At 49.0% G+C, this 20,241-nt stretch overlaps 5 protein-coding genes across 5 annotated transcripts; 4 read left to right on the top strand and 1 right to left on the bottom strand.

The window, feature by feature from the left end:
• Positions 1-957: 957 nt before the first annotated feature.
• On the top strand, positions 958-2,485 carry FSUBG_6662 (histone deacetylase clr3; the record flags this gene model as incomplete). The annotated part of the gene is made up of 3 exons (XM_036684885.1): positions 958-1,746; positions 1,795-2,275; positions 2,445-2,485. 3 exons carry the CDS (start codon positions 958-960, stop codon positions 2,483-2,485), a joined length of 1,311 nt encoding a protein of 436 aa, XP_036537815.1.
• Positions 2,486-3,548: 1,063 nt separating this feature from the next.
• Positions 3,549-5,975, top strand: FSUBG_6661 (histone deacetylase; the record flags this gene model as incomplete). The annotated part of the gene is made up of 5 exons (XM_036684884.1): positions 3,549-5,113; positions 5,177-5,240; positions 5,290-5,382; positions 5,433-5,604; positions 5,659-5,975. The coding sequence occupies 5 exons, from the start codon at positions 3,549-3,551 to the stop codon at positions 5,973-5,975; spliced, it is 2,211 nt and encodes a 736-aa protein (XP_036537814.1).
• Positions 5,976-7,227: 1,252 nt separating this feature from the next.
• On the top strand, positions 7,228-9,094 carry FSUBG_6660 (histone deacetylase; the record flags this gene model as incomplete). The annotated part of the gene is made up of 3 exons (XM_036684883.1): positions 7,228-7,334; positions 7,442-7,912; positions 8,002-9,094. 3 exons carry the CDS (start codon positions 7,228-7,230, stop codon positions 9,092-9,094), a joined length of 1,671 nt encoding a protein of 556 aa, XP_036537813.1.
• A 1,194-nt stretch (positions 9,095-10,288) lies between these two features.
• FSUBG_6659 (uncharacterized protein) lies at positions 10,289-12,454 on the bottom strand (the record flags this gene model as incomplete). The annotated part of the gene is made up of 1 exon (XM_036684881.1): positions 10,289-12,454. The coding sequence occupies one exon, from the start codon at positions 12,452-12,454 to the stop codon at positions 10,289-10,291; it is 2,166 nt and encodes a 721-aa protein (XP_036537812.1).
• Positions 12,455-15,174: 2,720 nt separating this feature from the next.
• FSUBG_6658 (uncharacterized protein) lies at positions 15,175-17,598 on the top strand (the record flags this gene model as incomplete). The annotated part of the gene is made up of 2 exons (XM_036684880.1): positions 15,175-17,436; positions 17,485-17,598. 2 exons carry the CDS (start codon positions 15,175-15,177, stop codon positions 17,596-17,598), a joined length of 2,376 nt encoding a protein of 791 aa, XP_036537811.1.
• Between the last annotated feature and the right edge of the window lie 2,643 nt (positions 17,599-20,241).

The raw sequence follows: 20,241 nt of genomic DNA, 5'->3' as shown, positions 1-20,241 counted from the left end.
GGTGTTGGAGTTTTAGGTCATACTGCGTTTTTATTTGCCAAAAGAGAGAATCTTATAGGTACATTAGTTACCGCTAACGACACCGTTCGTCTTGGACCTCCCTAATTGTGCCCCCCAGTCACTCACCTGATTATAATAAAGTAATCAAAAGTATTAACTTTAGTAGTTGCAGTTCAGGGTTGTCAGGTCCTGAAGGGCCAAGGCTACCTTAGTATCGCATCATTACTTAGCCCGCCCGGATGAAACTCGGTAGATTGTTATCAGTGCGTAACCCAAGTCGCGGCCTTGTCATGACCTATATCAGCCGTCCCCCTTTCCTTCTTCATCCTCGTCCTCACTGTACATTCAATCAGTGCATGTTGCAGACGAGCATTGCACTTGAATACAGCCATGAGAATCACATTTACCAAAACCCCGATGCATGTGTGCATCTCTACTTCCTTCTCAAGCCCCAACGCCGGGGTGGCTGAACAATAAGCCCCGTATCATTGATGCTTTAGGTGACTCAACAGTGAGATACCTTGAAGCGACAAGGGCCAGGCTGCTCTCATAACAACACTTTTCTCATCCATATCAACTCTCTCCCGGTGAAGGCGAGTGCAATTCGAGGATACAGCGACTTGATTTTCTTGAACCTGGGCTCCTCTACAACGTGTATCAAAATACCATTGCAAGTAAACAAAATGCAAAGTCTATCAGGTCCGTTCTTTTCTTTTCCTTGACAGGCATAATTTTATGCCTAACTTCCTCATAGCACCCGTCAAATCGGCAAACCTGGTCCTGTAGTCAGATTGTATAAAATCGCGTACGTGGTGTACGGACGAGGACCGTTGTTGTCGTCTTTGGCTGCAGATATTTTGTCCACTCCAAACCAACCTCACAATTCGACCGAATATATTTGCCATCTATCCCCAAATCCTTTATATAAGACGTCCGGTCATGTTGACGGCTGTAAACATGGCACCGAAGATGCCCAAAAATCATTGCCTTACTGGGCTTCCAACTGAGATCCTTTTGGACATCTATCAACAACTAGACCTGGATGGTGTTCTCAACCTTTGCGCCACTCACAGGACGCTACACGAACTCTTTGACAAGAGAAAGGCCCCGATCTTACTTCCTGTCCTTGACAGGGAGTTCAGTCCGTTTGATGAGCTCCTTCAGGTTTATACGGCTTCAGCTGAGGATCTCGATTCCCGCGGTGGACTGTATGCTCCACGCAGAGTCGTGTTTAGACGATTCCTTGGAGACACTGGAATGGTGTTAGCTCCGCGTTCAGAGCATCAGCCTGCTGTGTCAGTGGACGCTGTTGAAGGATTCATCACGCTGAACAAGCCAGGCAAACCCATCATACCCCGCGCTCAACCACTGAAAACCGTTGTCCTGACTGAGGACGATCTGAAGCCACTTCTCAGCCACTGTTCCCTTGTACTGAGATGGCAAGCCAGGTTCCCTCAGATGAGATGGTTCCACGAGCCTGAAAATTGTCGTCTGCTTCGCGAGCACGAGGCCGAGAGGTTCCGCAGAGCCATGTATCGATGGTGGCTCTATGGTTTCTACTTTCACGGAGACTTCCCCCGACCTCGCATTGGCCTTCCAGAGCCCGGTGTGGATGACGTTAGACTGAGTCAACTTCGGCTATACTCCACAGGCGAGCTGGTAGAGCTGATGGACCTGGTTGAAACCATGAAGGATGTCGTCCTCCACTATCTCTGCCCGCGGCTTGACCCTAGTCACGACGAATATGTAAGTTTGCACTTAGACTTTTGTGGCTCATTGCTAATATGCCATTAGGAGGGCTGCGATTCGTATCTTTATGATGTTGTCGACCGACCTGACTCCTTGGCAAGGGGCTGGCGGGATCAGAGTCGTTGGGGCCGTATTGTAAAGACTTACTGCAAATTTGGCCCTAAAGATCTCATGCATCTTTTCGAGAACATCTATAGCTACCCTAGAAAACGCCTCATTACGGAAGCTCGGTCTCTGCAACCAAATCTCACTTTCGACCAAGAATCTATCTCGGTGTCAACACAATGTGTCCTGGATGAGCGACAGTGGTCCTTGAACATGCCAACTTTGCCTCTGGATGGCCTAGGAGGTGTGATTGACTGGGATGATGAGCGAGACGCTGAACGCGTCAAGTTTGGAAGTGATGCCAGCCCGGATGGGACATTGCCAGGGGGAGCTCGGATGCTTCGGTCTTCATCTCACTATTCGCCTCGTGGGGATGATGGATCTTATCTGGAGGATGTGCAGCGACAGACAAGGATGGAGGGTAGGTATATGGTTTCGTTCGCTTAGGCCTGAGTGCGGTCAATAGACATGTTATCGCTCCTTCGGTTAATCATAAAGATTATGGATTGTGACAATATTTGTTGGGGTACTTCCTGCACTTGGATCGTCAGATGTGGCCGAAATTAAGTCCAAGGCTTCTCATTTATTAGAAATGGACTTCCTGCTTGAGTACATGGCTGTTGTCTCCTGAATCGCCTACCTTACCTACCTAGGTAGGTAGTGGGAGATGCTGCGTTCTCACCAGTGCATTAACTTGGTACCCAGTCAACTGTGAATTACTGCCTTTATTAGATCTAGTACTAGGTATTGGTACCTTAGGATCTGGGATGCTTAGTACCTAGGTAGTCGCACTTCAAACCAGCGATTCATGATCAGCAAATGCATAAGGAGCAATGTCCTTTCTACCCAATCTAAGGTACCTACCTACCTATGGATTAAAGAAGGAAACTACAGTATCAACTGTTTGCGGCCAAGCTGTAGCCCCCACTACTAAGGCAAGGTAAGGTACCTAACTTAGAAAGTTAGTTGCCTTATCGATGGAGGTCGGCCGCGGGTCACTCAGTGGCCAGTAGCGCCTGAAACCATAGGGGAGCCCGCACGCCAAAATGAACCTCCACAGCTGAGCCTCACTTCTCCTTCCACTCCCATCTCATACATCTAATCTTAGAGCTAATATCAACCACCGCGATTGAACCCGATCGCGCATCTCAACCCACCACTCAGCATTAGACTTACTTATATCTCAGTTCTCTAGAACTTCTTTATGAGAGACTAGCGCATGCTCTCACGTTTTCATAACCTCTCCTCGCTGTTGCGATCGCGCTATACTTAGCAGGGGTAAGTGAAGTGTTTTGTTCGTGTTGGCACCATCATCTTTCACATCCTTTAGAGTGCTTTGATGCACTCAGCTCTGCAAACCCAGGCAGAATGCCCTTGCATGAGCCTGAGTGCCAAGTAAATCAAGGATCTGCTTCCGCTTGTGAAAACAATGACCAGCTGTATGTCATTTTGGCTCATGCAATTCACTTGGCTAACAAGCAACTTACCTTTGCCCTCGAGCATCTCCTTTATTTCCCCAGACAATGATGGTCAACAATTGCTCGTACACTCGGCCATAAACTTTCTAACTTGCGTATAGATCCATCTGCTATTGTTGGTTTACTTCAGCAATCCACCGGCTTGGGCTCTCTCAAGCATATTCGCAACTCCTGGGGTCGTCAGACCTTCAGTGAGGATATTGGAGATTGCCTGCCATGGAGACAGGTATCACAGATGCTGTTGATCATCCAATGAAGGACGCAGAAGCGCCTAATGGGTTCAACCGTACTAGCAACACCAGTATCGACGACGATGATACGGCATCCGAGGATCCAGGCGAGGACGATGAAGATTCACCACCTCAAGATATAACCTTCGACCAGATGCGACGTAGAGGTTTGCTGCCAACAGGCTGTTGTTATGATGACCGGATGAAGTTGCATATGAATGCGGACTTTTCACCTAACGCACATCATCCTGAAGATCCCCGTCGCATCCACGAGATATTCAAGGCGTTCAAGAAGGTTGGCCTCGTCTATACAGGTCCCGAGGCAGAGTTGCCAAGAATTATGCGGGAGTGTCCCACGCGTTATATGTGGCGCATACCTGCTCGTGCTGCCACTCGCGAGGAGATTTGCCTCGCCCATCATCCTGATCACTTCAGCTGGGTAGAAAACCTTGACAAGATAAGTTCGGCCGAGCTTCGGGAACTGACTAGGCAATATGATCAAGGGCGAGAATCTCTCTATGTTGGTAGTATGTCTTATCAGGCCGCCCTACTTTCAGCCGGGGGAGCCATCGAAACCTGCAAGAACGTCGTGACTGGTCAAGTCAAGAACGCATTCGCCGTGATCAGGCCACCAGGTCATCACGCAGAGTTTGATGCACCAATGGGTTTTTGTTTCTTCAACAACGTCCCAGTAGCAGTCAGGGTCTGCCAACAGGACTATCCAGACATTTGCCGAAAGGTTCTCATCCTGGATTGGGATGTTCACCACGGCAACGGTGTTCAAAACATCTTCTATCAGGACCCAAACGTCTTATATATATCTCTTCACGTCTACCAGAACGGCCTATTCTATCCCGGTAAACCCCCCAATGATATGACACCGGATGGTGGAATCGACAAATGCGGCACAGATGCTGGCCTTGGTAAAAACATCAATATCGGCTGGCACGACCAAGGCATGGGCGATGGGGAATACATGGCGGCATTCCAGAAGATTGTGATGCCTATCGCCAAAGAGTTCAATCCAGACCTCGTGGTTATCTCTGCGGGATTTGATGCTGCTGATGGCGATGAGCTAGGGGGCTGCTTCGTCTCTCCCAGCTGCTACGCTCATATGACACACATGTTGATGTCCTTGGCCGACGGAAAGGTTGCAGTGTGTTTAGAGGGAGGGTACAACCTTAAGGCTATCTCAGTGTCTGCAGTGGCCGTTGCGAAGACGCTCATGGGTGAACCACCACCAAAGATGGAAATTCCTAAGATCAATAAGGAGGCCGCACGCATACTTGCCAAAGTTCAAGCTCATCAGGCCCCATACTGGGAGTGTATGAGGGCAGGCATCGTTCGCATTCCTACCGACATCCAGCCAACGATATCCAGCCGTCTACATGACGTGATCAGAAACGCCCAGAGACAGGTTCTGCAAGCAAAGCACAACATGATACCTCTCTACATCCAGCGCGAACATCTATACAAGTCATACGAGAACCAGGTACTAGTGACACCAGGCCTCCACAAGGAAAAGAAGATCCTCATTATCATTCACGATCCGTAAGTCAATTGCATGAGGAGAGGGCTATAACTTGGATTTTGACTACTGACATCATCTTTTAGTCCCGAGCTTCTCGCTCAGCCAGATGTTATAGATAGATCTGTCGATCCTCACAATGCCTGGGTGGTGAGTATGTGTCATACATAATACACCATGCAAGAGCTGATAAGAATAGGTTGATGGTGTAACAGACTACATTGACTGGGCAGTTGATCAAAAGTTCGGTGTCATGGACGTTAATATCCCAGCCTATGTCACCAACGACGAGGTCTGTGATCACATTCATTAGTAGTGGCTGATCTCTAACCGTTGGTATAGGAATCCGACTCTTATGTACCTGGTTTCAAAGAGAAGGCTCTCTCGGAACAGATCCAGACGTTGGTGTGTTACCTGTGGGACAATTACTTGCAGCTTTATGATGCCGACCACATTTTCGTCATGGGCGTTGGTAATGCATATCTTGGAGTCAAAGTCCTTCTCATAAACCGAGGTAAGTCGATTTACCGATAAGAGCCTCCATCAACTGTTTTCTGAAACGTAATAGATTGCAAGTCAAGAATCTCTGGGGTGGTCAACTTTGCCAATGGAACGCTCAGGCCAGTCAAGTCAGAGTTTGATTCAGATCTTTCGTCGTGGTATAAGGAGAACTCACGAGTGTACATTGCAGGCGATCATGCTTGCTGGGCTGACCCTGATCTGACTCGAAAAGTTAACAAGCGACGCTTCGGGACAGTCGTTCGCAGTCCAATGTTTGGTCTGAACAAGATGATGGCACATCACGCCAAGGAGGCGCGGGAGTGGATTCTCGACAGGGTCGAACAAGTAGCAGATGCTGATATGACTGAAGATGAAAAGTCATAGATGCGGTCTCAGAAACGATATTAATTACAAGTCAGGAGAAGCTGGGTGTTCCCTTTTACAGGGGGTAATGTTCTTGCTCTAGCAGGTCTTGTGAGAGTAGTGCAACCGGAGATAGAGTCTGTTTTCCTTGCGTGTGTTATTTAGTATATAAGTACCTTTAGGCAGTGCCTATGTACCAGTGTCATATTTATCACCTATGGAAGTCATAATAATTGTCGCACGAATGTGACCTGTTATGTTCCTGGTCTTGAAGCAATACAGTGTGTGTAGTATGTGTATGCCTCAAATGAGACTGTGCTTATCTGACGGATCACGATACCTAGACTTAGTACCTAGAAAGGTACCTAGTCACGGAAGTCGGGATGTTTAATCTCCGACCTCCCTGCTTTGGTCTTCGATTTTTGGAAGCTCCACTGACCCAACTTGCGACTCGCACGCGTGCTTGCGCTTTCATAGAGCCACATCACAACGCATCGACAAAAGCACTTGCTGTGCATCATATCAATCCTGACTCAGGCAAGAATGGATCGCGACCGAGGCCGAAGGTGAGTTATAAATCGTTTGCTTCTATGTATGGCATCTTGCGTTCTTCTTCATCACCATCATCGTTACGTCTCCCATCGTTTTGCGACACCATTTCGGCATCTCTAGCACCACCCGTGGACGCCCTCGAAACACGCTGCACGGTATCATGCCACTTTGAGCAATCCGACTCGGTCCACCCACGTCTCGTGCTGCGGCCCGACCCAAACTCTAGAGAATATTGACCAACGGAGCTATCGTGCGATGGCTGGTCATATCGGGATAGAGGAAAGCGGCAGCGACTCTCACGAAACCATCGAAGATACATCCGAGTTCGAGCAGTTGCCTACCGAGCTTGTGCAGATTGTTCGACGACACTGGGACTTGAGCGCTATTTATCAGGTCACCTGCGGACACCGAAGCCATCGTCATGAACCAATAACGATAATGACGATGATTCGGCTAAACTCCCATCCGCGTTTAGCATATCGCTTCGGTCTCTGTGGTGTTCGAATCTATACCCTGGATCAAGATAGGAATGCTCTTGGGAACGGGTCAACACTTTGGATCAACCCATGCCAGCCCATACCCTAGGAGATGCTACTGGGTTCCCTGCCATTTTGCCGGCATTGCGTCCCAATCCACAGGCTTGTCAGAGCGAGGATAGAAAGGATTGCTGGGAGGACTGATGCTCGGAGGCGTGTCAAGCGACGCTGGCCGTATTATCACAATGTTCTGGACCGTCCGCCGGGATCGCCCGAGGCAGAGTCTGCACTTCTGCCTTCCTATTGATCTTGACCGTCGCACAATATTTGGTCTAACCTTTGCCAGCAACTGGTACGGACCATGATGGCTCAGCAGGTCACAGTACGCCAATTATACTACGCTCATTCGTCTACTTCTTTCTTTGTTTTCATAGCGTTCTCTCTTTCACACTCACAAAGCCTCATGATTCCCGAACGAAAAACTGACACAAAGAAAGGTTTGATGATGGGGAAGTCGTTAGATACGGCGCTGGAGAGTCATGGAGGCCCACTCCTCGAGACCGGTCGCCTAGGCGGGTTAGAAGTCCGGTTAGAGAGCGAGCAAGGAGCCCTCGACCTAGAAGTCCACGTCCCCGGAGTCCAATTCCTTCTGGATCCGATAGCTATGTGCCGGGCAGATATCCACCACGTCGTAGGTCGAGAAGTGGAGGAGACCGATACCGGCGAGAGCGATCAAGAGAACGCGAGAGTCCTCGCCGGCGGGAGCGTAGTAGGTCTATGCGGCGGCCGTCTCCTCGACGTAGCTTATCTCGGAGAATTTCTCCCCCACGTGGAGCGGATAGATATGAAAGGCCCCGGTCCCCTGCCCCTGGCAGAGATTGGGAACGCGATCGTGAGAGGGTCAGAGATCGAGAATGGGACCGTGACAGAGTACGCGATAGGGGACGTGACTTCGAGCGGCGTGACGAAAGGTGAATTCACTTGCCCCATGTTGATATCGTGGGACTAACTGACAAAAGGCGGCGATCTAGGTCTCCATTTGGTGTGATTCGCCGCGACAGAACCCCTCCTGTGCGGTCCCCCGTGACAGTTCCTCGTGGTGGCTCATATAGACCACGTTCGCGTTCCATGAGTCGACGCGGAAATGACCGATGGCAGTCATACAGGCGCGTCAGCCCCCCGAGAGAATCTGGAATATCATCTGCGATCACTTCCCAGTCAGCTTCTGGAAGATCGTCACCGCGACCCAATTCCGTGAGAGCTCGTTCACCCCTTCAGTCTCGAGAAGAGTCTCCCCATCATCATGCCATGGCGTGTGCGGCACCACCAAGGGAGACACCAAGACCGGGACCTTATGATACAAACACATCAGCCCCCACTCGATCACCGCCACGAGGGCCTGCAGCGCTGAGAGCGCCTCCAACCGGCCCTGCAGCAAACAGAAACCCCGCAGGGCCAGTATCTTCACCAGCTCTGCCTCCTCCCGCTCGGACTCAGACACCCACGGCTCCTCCCATACGCTCAGGTACCACGAGCCCAACAGTCCCCCCAGCTGGCCCACGAGGTTATGTGCCTCCAGCTAGAGGTGGGTTTGCCCCCCGAGGAGGTAGAGGTGGTTGGAGTCAAGCCCCAGCAAGACACATGTCAGGACCTTCACCGACTCCTTCAACTCCCAGTGCGCCTTCAACTATTCCCACTGGCCCACGTGCGACTCCGTCAAATACATCGTCAGCCTCAACAACGACGCAATCTCGACCGTTCAATCCTCCAACTGGGCCATCAGCTCAACATGCTGGTAGCGCACGGCAGACTTTGGCGCAATCCATGCTTGCGACACTCCCCCCCATCATCCCCGGCGGCAAGTTGGACCCTTCCATGACGCCTCTCGCTCTTGGCGTAACTCGAGAACTTGAGCCACATTATCGCAAGCTGAAGGACGAGGAGGAGAAGTTGAGAGATGAATTGCATGCGAAGCAAGAGCGGCTACGAAAAAGTCTATACACGTGGAATAGACTCGAACGTGACTCGCGAGCGTGGGAGATGCGGAGTGACCTGAGCGAAAAGAGCATGAAGAACCTGGCTGGTGAAGGCATGGGTGGTGCTGCATTTTAAAAATATGCGCCACAAGATGTTAGGAAACTGGCGCTAAAGGATTATCGTTCATGCTTGTATGATTGTTGGGTATACAGGACTAGATTCCTGTAAGCGTTGCTTCCATTTGCTTCTACTAATGAGAAATCTCAAGACTTTGGGGATTTTCATTCTTATACAGGGTCGGGCTGTCCTGCTTGTACAACAGTTGTATGAAGAGATAATAATTATGATGATACTGTCATGCGTGAATTCAGCATAGCTAGTCTATTATTGCCTTGGGAGCGTGGACTATAGCAGCGCCGTATAATCAGCCTTGTAAAGTGCCTCTTTTGACTGTTAGTAGTAGTTGAGGCCCCATGATGCCAATATCATGAACACTTGACTACCTAGAACATATACTGCACTACAGGTTCTACTTGTATGCAAGTCATCAGTGTATCGTATACCAAATATTCAAGAATCTTACACACTAATAATGTACCTACCTCACAGTAAGGTACTATAGCTATAGGTAAGCCAAACACACCACCCCCACACAGTCTCGATAGTACGAAACAAAGTTGCCCTACAAGCCAACGAAAGAAAATCGACAAGTTTGAATTTTACCAACAGTCCACGCGGTGACAGCGCCGTAGAAACTGAGCCGTAGCTTCGTCAGACTCTGATGGAGCAAATAATGATACTGCATTCAAGGCCAGATCACAATTCACGTATCCGGACAAGCTTCCAGGTCCTAGACTCAGTTGTCGTATGCCGCAAGACCAAGTCAAAAGGTACACGGCCACGTTTCAACAGGAACGAACTGTCCTCCAGTTTGTGCGAAGTCGAGGTGCATTCACATGTGGCCCAAGCCGTTCTCACCATGCTTTGCAAGGATTCGTGCGTACCTGAGAGGAACCAGCATAACATGACATAGGATCTGGGCCACGCACTCAAAGAACGCATAATACATTATGGTAGCAAACTTATTGGATTATGCAGTAGCTGAGTGTCAGTATGGCTGATTAGCACGATCAAAAGACATGGTCAGCGGGAACATCTGTCACTTCACTGTAAAAACCAAGTTGTACCGCTTCGAGACCGTTCATGCTATATCCTAATACTAATATGATATGAACTCCAAGAGAGCCAGCAGATGTTGCATTCTAAGTCTGGTAATGGCCAATTCTCTGATACCAAGTGATCAGCTACGGTACAGAAATCGTTGCTCAGCTAACGCCAGACAAAGACTGCATCATCATCATCCTCTTCATGGTCGCCGTCCCACTCGTCATCCGACTCAGCGCGGTCATCATCCACAAAATCTTCCATACCGTACTGCAGTTCAGTGGGCTTTTGGTTATCGAATACAATGGATACAGTAGTACAGCGTCCTTGAATCGCAAGCGGCACAGGCTTCTTTTCACTCTCGGCCTCATCCCTAGTCTGACTGGCTGCAGTACCGGACTCGGCTTCTTCGTCTTCTGCATCAGAATCGAACTCATTCTCATCTGTGTCGGGTTCGGCGTAAGTTGGCCGACCAAGCGAATTACGGAGACCTTTGGAGCTGTTCCTTGAATCAGAGTCTGAAACGTGTGCCGCTAGGCGACTGCTTCGCCGAGATGGACCATCAAACAGCCTTTTCGGCTTTTGCTTCTTTTTTTCCAAAATCCGAGTAGATGCTTCCACCTCTTCCTCTTGTGTCTGCCGAAGAGAATACTTCCTTTGCGGAGGTTCGTATGGGCGGAGGAAGACTTTATCCAGCTTCCGCCTCCATTCGTGCCGCATATCAGCGCGAGCCTTCCAGGGTATGTTGAGCATCGTCTTGACCGCAAGATGTCGAAGATTTGGCAGAGAACGAGCGCCATCTATGAGGGAATTGAGAAACATTTCGGCAGTTTCAACACTCCAATATCGTATATGCTCAAAATCAATGATCCGGAGGCTTGACGGCCACTCTGGCTTTTGATGCGGCAATAGCACTTGGTCGTACAAAGGGTCAGCGTCATTGTTGGTATAAGACCGGGATTCATGATGGCGGAAATACGAGAGGTTCATGTATAATTCCTCTAAATTGGGACATGCAGCGTCCAAGGTGGTTAGGAAGACCATGTCTAGAGATTGGTTGTGTGACAAGTTCAGGCTGCGCAATTGTCGGCCATGCGTGTGTAGGAATGGCATGAACTCATCAGACTTGATCTCCCAACAGTTGATTAGTGAGAGATGAGTGAGATCCTTTGGCAAAAGTGGGAGAAGCCGATCGTTCATGACAGTTGAAGACTCGAACATAAGATGTTGCAGCGATTTCAACTGCGAAATCGCCTCGGCAAGCGAATCAATGACAGCCCCATCTTCATTGTACAGCGCCAGCTCCTGCTCCTCATTGACGCCTTTCAGCCCCAGCTTATAGAGCGAAGGGACCTGAAGATTGGTGAAGCTTAGTTTGGTGAGGTGCGCAAATGAGGGCTCTTGATGTATACGGGCAACATCCTTCATGGTCGACACAGGCCCTCCAAGCAAGCTTCCGCTCCATTCCCAGCTTTTCAACATGGTGTGCGACTCCTTGTCTCCGGTTGGCCTGAAGGCGGCGAATATCTCTTCAGTATACTGCCATCTTACTGTTTGATCCAGTTGCCTGTAAGGCGGCTGATCAGATTGTGTAAAGAGAAAGACTTCTTTCAGGCGAGGAAGCAAATGGAGAATTCTTGGTAGTAACGTTTGAGGCAACACATGAACATCTACGTAGAGAGTCTCAATCTTGGCACGGTAATTGAAACGAGTCTCAGAAGGTGGGCGATCCAGCAGAGACGCGAACCGTTTGGCCTTTCCAGCAGTGACGAGGGGCGGAGAACGATAAATGGCTGTCAAGGCGGCTTCTGAGAATGCCTTACAAGTTGTGGCAGTGTTTATCAGCCAATTGACGTCGATGTCATCATGACTAGCCGCATAGTAGAAGATATCTGTCCAGGCGGCATAAGGTATCTGCGGGTCTGTCCAGTCTGGAATGACGCCTTGGGGTATTGGCTCAGGTTCAGCGCCAGCGGACACTCGTCGCTTCTTCAAGCTTCCTTTCTTCTGTGCCGACTTTGGTCGTTTCCTCGTTTGGTCCCGCGACTTCGATGTTCTGCCAGTTTGTACGTGTGCAGCCTTTGCTGACCTGGCCTTATTGGTTCTGCGAGCTCGCGTCTCGCATTGGGCATCTCCATCCTGTTCGCTCTCCGCTAGAGATGGATCGGAGTCTCCATCTTCGGAAGAAGACTCGTTATAACTTATGGAAACCTTTTGCGACCGCAGGGGACGTGTTGTTGTTCGGGTAGCACGCGTGGTGATAGATTGCGACAGGTTGCGACGGGAGGCTGCAGGAACGCTCTGTCGTTCAGTTGCTCTAGTTCGGACCATGTTGTGATGCCTGGTGCCTAGTGTAACGATCGTGTTAGTGGCATACTGTTAATCTCAATGCGTGCAAACAAGAGACAGTCTTTGCCCGGTCCTGTTGATGGTTATTGCAGCCTGGCGCAAGCTGGGCAGGATGGATTGATCGCACCTCCGAAGGCGGAGTTTGGCGACTTGAAGCTCCCCGCAGTCGATGCCGAGCCGAGTAATGACGAATTCAACAGTAGCAAGAAAAACGCGTCAGTCAAATGGCGCCAATACGTGGCGCTGCTATCGATTTGAGTGTACTTGGGCGCGCTGCGTTTTGTTGTCAGGCCATGAAGTGGTGGACCGTATCAAGCAAGTCCAAGATTGGGCCTGAGTTGGGTGGTGATGTCGTTGTTAACTTAGGGTGTTTGTTTGTTGGAGGGGCAAGGCCGAAGGAACTTGGGGGGACTACAGGGGCCTAGACATGAGGGGGAAAGAATGGAGGAAAAAGGAAGAGAGTTAGGTTTATAGGGCTTGATCAACAGTAAAACAATATCAAATACAACAAAAATAGTCAGTAATGATTAGTCGTATATTTGACGACTATATGTGCATTATATCTATGTAAAGCATCTCCTATCATTTCTTATAAATGATCTCGTACTAAGCATACATTCGCCCGTCTTATTCTTTCCTCTCCTCGGGCTGATATAGAGTGTCAAAATAAACTCAGCAAAGGGTATCCTAACAACAATATCCTAAACTTAGTCTCCCCTAAACTTATGTCATATTATTCTAAGTGTTTTTGTCATTTAGGATCAAGGTCCTAGGTTTTCATTCCTTCATGGCCTCCCACTCCAGCCTTTGTGATGACGCACCTGGGTGTATAGCTCCAAGAACGGAGTCGCTACCAATCCTGTACATTTCTGGAAATCAGCGAGACCCAAAGTGCACCGAGTGAGAGACCTGGAGGGACAAGAAATATCAGATGAAATGAATTAGCAGGGCTTCATGATGCTTAGTAACCTGTTAGTACAGGCTTATTCTCTAACTACCAAGTCTTTTATGTTGTTGGAAGTTTACGTCTCATCCCCATCACGCTCAGACAGCAAGCTCTGCTTCTGCCCCCAGGATATTTTGCACTCAAACAGGGTGGACGGCACGAAAAGCAAACATTTGATTTTCCCTCCATCAAGATAGCCCTCAGGGAGATATCAAACCCCCGAACCAGTCGATGTTGGGCTGCAAGTCCTATACAATGTAGATGAGTCGCCAGCGACATGCCATGATGGCCCTGTTCGTCTCATGATGGATCATTGAAGATCCATGAAGGCATTGTGCAATGAGGCTAAAGGGGTCCTGGCACTTCGCCTACATGCATAATTGAGGGTGACCATGATCCTGGAGAGTTTTCTTATGGGAAATGGTCTCTCACTGGAGGAGGCCTAGTGATGAGAGACCGAATCGGAAAATCCGGCTTGAAACCGGCTCATGCCCCTCGCAAGTTAGAGGATAGGTATACAAAATGAACTTTATGGTGTTGTACGGGATTGCAAATATATTTGCATTTGCGGTTAACAAGAGGCTAAGGGGCTCACAATCACACTCACGCTCATACTCACACAGCGCACAACACCCCGCCTGCCTGCATAATAATTTCCAGCGGTTAAGTCTTTGCTTGAAGCAGAGTCTCTAATTCGCTCCACTGGCAATGGTCAGTGGATCCACCCCGCTAGGCTATCGCCTCTGAATGGCGGTTGTTGGTGACTCCAGGCATGACGCTAGGTAGGAGGGCTATAGGCTCTAGTCCGCAGTAGGGAGTCGCGATAGAATTCCCACCTCACGGGCAGGGCTGCTTCTTAACCTGCCACTGGCACGCGTCTCTTACCGCGCTCTGCATTGTTACCTACCTTACCTTACCTTACCTTACTTACCTTTACTGTCAGCTCTAGTCCCGTCGCTTCTCATGAGGACGCTCTACAGGCTTCATTCTCGCCTACTGCTGCTTCATTTCGATGCAATAGAGTCCGCTAAAACCCGCTCTCTAACTCTACAGCGCGTATCGGGATCAGACAGGGCAGTTCACAGAAGGGGCGACGGGCAGCGAGCGATAGTACCCTTGGCCACAGCACTGAACTGAAACTACCTACAGAATTGGATTGTCACCACACGCGACCGGGCTCTCGCATCTCCTCCTTTAACCCATTTATTTACATCCACCTCGATCGAGTACCAAGGACACGCACACAGCACAGCACAGCAAAGCTGCTGTCGCCTTCCCTACCTTAGGTTCTCACTCCTGTTCATATTCATTCATAAGCGCTCTTTCTTTTCAACTATATTCATCTCTATCCCGCCTTCTTCACTTTTCTTCTCCCGGTCCGATTCTGCAGTTTGTGGCGTTGCTGTTTCTCGCTCTTGCCTCTATCCGTTTGCTTCTGCTTTATTTCACTGGCCCTTCTCGGCTGTCATTTTTCCTGCCCTGACAAACCCGTTCGCATGACGACAACAAACACACATCAGCCATGAGCGTCAAGGCCATCAACTACTAATATATAATTACTTACGCCTTGTTACTCACAATCGCAACTGCGCACTGCGAAGTTTCAACCCGCTTTGCCAACAAGCACAGTCACAACCACTCACATTCTCGGCCAATCTTCAACTGTCTGTCTGTCGCATTGCGCACCTCTTCCTAACTGGACTGAGCACTGCTCCTCGGATCATCTCATACCGCCAAGGTATCGCTTTACTCCGCCATGACCCAGAAAAAGCCTTTCACAAGGACTGTTCCCTTTACCCAGCGCAACTGGGAAGCTGCTCATAACGCGAAAAACATGGGCGCGACCCTCTCAACGCCCAAGAGCCAAGATGACATTGGCCCTCCGCAAAAGCGTCAGAAGGTCTCGGTTTCCCAGTCCAATGGCGACGCCTCACTCGTTGATACAGATGATCGTACGGCTCTACGTGTTGAGATACACAAGATTTTTCACAAGGACTCTAAGAAAGTCCGACCTCTCAATGCTCTTCCTCCAGACGATATCATCAAAACCAAGGCCAAATGTCAAATTACCGTTTCTGATGTGAGCGGTGGCTTCACTCACATCCTATATCGCAGCAGCCAGAGCTGTGACATCGTCTCTCACACGAACCCGTCAGGCCCTCATCGGATTGCTTACATTAAGCCACCGAAGCCATTCCTTGTCCCTAAGGAAAGTATCTTGGTCAACAGGCTGGATGACCCATCCCATGACTTCTCGAACGCATATAGTTTGGACGTCGAAATGTTTTCAGTTCAGGATGGCAACTGGCCGCCCCTCGAAGCACATGAGCTTGGTGTCCCCGCAAGCCAGCAAGGGCCTGTCCAAGCAATTGCCAAGCAGAATTGGATACTGCATAGCGAGTTTCCCCAGGTTTTTGGCAGGATAAAGAAACCCGTCAAGCTTACAGCCGGATTCCACCCACAGCGCCATGAGCGTCTGACTAATTATATGATGGATGTAGAATTGAAATGGGCCTCGGGCACCCGACGAATCGACAAGACTGCAAAAAATTGTATTACTGCTTTCGATTCAGATGGCGAGATTTACACCAATGGTGTTCTTGAACCTATCTCTGATGATCTTCTCGACAGCGCGAGCCCACCCGAGCTTGAGGATGATATCGATGACACCAGCAGCACCCATCTCACAAATGATGTTCCTGAAATAAACGGCACCAACGGCATCAATGGTCTTCATGACGATGACGAAGAAATGGGAGGTGTGAATGGCATCAATGGGGTCATACATGAGGTTGAGGATGTGAACGGAGTACAAGAGACGAATGGAGTGAACGGGCATGTTGGTGAGGAAGACTCGTCGCATGACATCTCTCATGATCTAGAGGAAGAGCTAGAAGGCGACCACACTCCTAACCGAGCATTACGAAAACGGAATAACAAGCAATACAACTTGAAGGTACTGACTGCGCAAGCCCATGGAAAAGAGCGCAAGCCCCGAGATAAGGCCGGGCAACCTGAGCAAGGCGAGGGTTTCGTCACGTATATGCTGTCAGCTAATGCACCGGTTCACCTACTCTCATGGCAGTGTTGTGCCTGTGGCAACGCTAACGAGTCACTGGACATTTTGAGAGCTCACCTAATGACATACCATCCGAATTATGTGTACACACTGGAAAAGACGAGTCAAGGGCCGCTTTTCCGGATTACTCATGTTTCGGGGTCTGCAGTCTCGCCTTCGAAAGAGCTGCAGCTCGGAAAACCCACAAAACCGTTTGATCAGCAGGCCTACGTTAACGGCGATGACTCCTGGGTAACTTCACGCTATGGTCCAGACCACATGGAAGACGTCGTGCGATTTTCACCGAAGCACAGCACCGAACGACAACTCTTTGGAAAACCTGGCGAAAATCCTCCTCAGCCTCCTACGGCGGTTCAAGCGGTGATTCCGCGACCGGAAAAGAAGAAGGTCATTATTCCAGAGTCTTGTCAGCCTCTCTTTGACCCTATCAGCAAAGCTCGCCTAAAACCTGGTGAGGAATTACCAAAGCCCGTGGTGGATAATGCATGGTTGTTACAGAAGCATCGCGAAGACATCGGCGAATTCTCCGACGTCTCGAAAGAAGAGAAGGAATACATTCGCAGATGGGACGCGTTTATTCTCCAAGAAAACGTCACATCTGGACAATATTTCAGGCGTGCTTGGGTCAAGTTTGTCAAAGATAATGCCTCTTGGCTGGTGGGTGCGAATTATCGGATGAACGAGTATGGCAAGCACCTGTGTGTTCTGATGGCGCGGGATGTCCTGGATAACGCTAGTGTTGAGAAAGCCGGGAAGCTGATTGATGAGGCACGAGCTCGATTGAAATCAGATGAGGATGCGAAGGTGAACGGTGTCAATACGGCAGATGTCACATTAAAACAGTCGCCTCGAGCTTCACAAATTACGAGAGGCGCGAATGGGTGTACAGTGTGTCAGCTCCCCGTTCTCGGACCTTCTTTACTCATCTGCTCGAACAAGGTAATGCCAATGCTGTTTGACGGCAAGCCACTACTAACAATTTTATAGAAATGCACAAATCGACTATACCATGCTAGTTGCATCGAAAAGTCAGCATCCATTCCGGTCACTCGTCCCAAATGGCTTTGCAATGGGTGCAGCAAAACGGAAGCAACCTCCTAGAGCGGGGTGCCCATATCCTTACGAAGCATCCCAGTACCTAGTTCAGCAAGCTTGAAAGGAGGCGAACGAAGCAGCACTGGTTCTCAAAGCGCAAAAGCTTCCCATTCGATGACTACGCGTCAAGCGCTGAGAAAGAGACGTGTGAATGTGGCTGTTGGGCAATCTGATGAGCCTACAGCCATGAAGAGGGCCAGGTTTCGAAAAGCTAACACGAAAGCGGCGAGCTCCAAGAAGAAGTGAAGAATCGCCTCGAGATTTTGTGGTGGAGAATATAGCCAGACTTGGAGATATCGTGAGCGGAAGGATGGCATTAAATTTATGTTTTTATAGTCGTTTCGGCGCTTATTGGGATCGGGACACTGATGAGAAGACATGCCCGGAGTCGGTTGATCAGGATTGAGGTAGAGAGGGTGGATTATTTCAGGCGTGGACATTGCTGGGTTTTCGCAGCTCATCTCTGTTGAGGCAGCTTGTACTGCAAGCTTTTGGAGGTCTGTATTATATAACTATACTACCTGCATTTTGCTGTTTGTTTGCGTGTGTAATAGGTTTGAGCGTGACGATGCCTAGGTACCTAGTTGAAGACGCTGCTGTACCGTTGAATCCAAGGGAACTGTAAAGAAAGCGTAACTCAGTCGGTGCGGCCAGCACCTGGGCGTGTCTCCGGCTTAGGGAGTGGGTTGATATAAGCATGAACGGTCAAGTTATGCGAAAGCTGATGGTCACCACAACGACTCCAACACAAGTGGTCATGCCAATTCCGGTCTTGACAAAACGAACTCAGTCTGCACAATCTCGGGGTGGCCAATATGTTCTATTCAGCAAATGCATTGTCGATGGAAAATTCAAAATACCTTCCAGGTTGTTAGGCTGATTCACCCGTTGGCCGTTGCACCTCACAATACTTTTCAGGGCTGCAAGTAGAATACACCTGATATACATGTCGAAAAGCGCTCTCTAGCACTAGCTAATCAAGTTTCAGGCACTATGGGCGGTTGTTACAACGGTCTTGATCATTGCTACAAAAGTGACGTCCTCAGGATAATAACAGCATATCATCAAATTGATGGTATCACGGAGTACGCTGTCAGGGGACAGCATAACAATCTGATAAAACCCACGACATGGCCGATGAGCAGAGACGGAGGTATTTAAATGTATTTAATAGAAATTAGACATGGTGGTATGTTTTCAGATACTGGTGCTTCCGATAGAATTGAGGATGTTATTCAAGATTAAAGACTGGAGAGAAACTCAAGCCCTTGATTTTCTTGGTTCAAACCTCTTCTTTACACATTGGCCCTTTTCATGAAAGGAGGCTGCTTTAAGTTGAACGTACCCCTTTAGAGAGATGGATTAATTCGAGATCTATCGAGGTCACAAATGTGAATGCCCAGTCCAGATCCAACGTGATGCAAGGTACGTAAGTGGTTGAGAGCAGGAGGAATAGGGTTCTAGTTTTAAACGGTAAATGATATGGTTGAGTGAAATGGCAATGCAAGTCCTAATCAAATTAAACAAAAACAAGAAACCCTCTGATAATATCCGTTCAGTCTTGGCGGTCTATTTTACAGCATGTATGACGAGCGGTTTGATGAGGTGCTTGGGAGCATGGCATGTAGGTGGACAGTGTCCAAATGGTCGTGTTGTTTGCAGTATTCCAGGTATTAGACATGATATAAATATGTCAGTCCTTTTCGTATCGCTTTTTATCATTCTTACCATGATGAAAGGCTTCTTGTATAGCCTGAAGCCCCCCCCTCTGCTGTTATTTTGTGCAAAGTTCTTTCACAGGCGTACACATCAGGACCAGAACGTATTGCATGTGCAAATAGCATGGATGGGGTTTACCACAACAAGTTTGAGAGCAAGGAAACATAGTTTTTGTAAGGCTCAAGGAATGTCGAAGGTGATACGACCATTCCATGGTTGAAGGCGGAATGATGAGGCCATCATGAGTCGGATGAGCAGCATCACTAAAGGGCCTCAACACCAATAAATTGCCACAGATATTGTTAATACCGTGTCAATGCGACCACCGAAAGATGCACAGAGTGATATCAACTCTATCGTTCAAGTGGGTGGCTTCATCATGGTCACCTCGCTGCCGCCAGCTCATGGCCATTTATTAGGGGCCGTTGGGCAGCAGCAGATCAATATGGCATATCTAAGCGAGCCAATGATTCTTGTACCTATGGTATATCGGGCAGTTGTCTCGATGGATTGTGTGAGTCTCTATATACGTTACAGAATTTGCGTGTGTCAATTGGGTGGCCAGTGACCACCCTCAAGTAATACCCATCATGAGAACCCAGCCACCCACCCACTCACTCACCCAGGTCAACATATCGATCCATTACATATGAGGCAAGACTATGCCTTTTCAATGATGGAAATCAGCGAGATGCCTGATTAGAAACGTACCACAGTGCGCACGCAGTGCATGATCAATAGGTAAGTAGGTACCTAGATAAGTACCTACTAACCTAAGTACCTAGCCAGCCTGACATAAGCACACGCGACCGCCTACTAAGCAGGTAGGTACCTACCTTATCTAGACGCTCAACAGAGGGCATCCATTCTCCAAGTGTTCTATCAGGCAGTCTTTGAGCATCTTCACCCAACTCTGCCAAGGTTATACAT

The sequence above is a fragment of the Fusarium subglutinans genome (genome assembly GCF_013396075.1).
Source record: "Fusarium subglutinans strain NRRL 66333 chromosome Unknown NRRL66333_c0000073, whole genome shotgun sequence".
Classification (NCBI taxonomy): domain Eukaryota; kingdom Fungi; phylum Ascomycota; class Sordariomycetes; order Hypocreales; family Nectriaceae; genus Fusarium; species Fusarium subglutinans.
The sequence above is the reverse complement of the archived record's forward strand: the minus strand, read 5'-3'. Positions and strand labels throughout refer to the sequence as shown.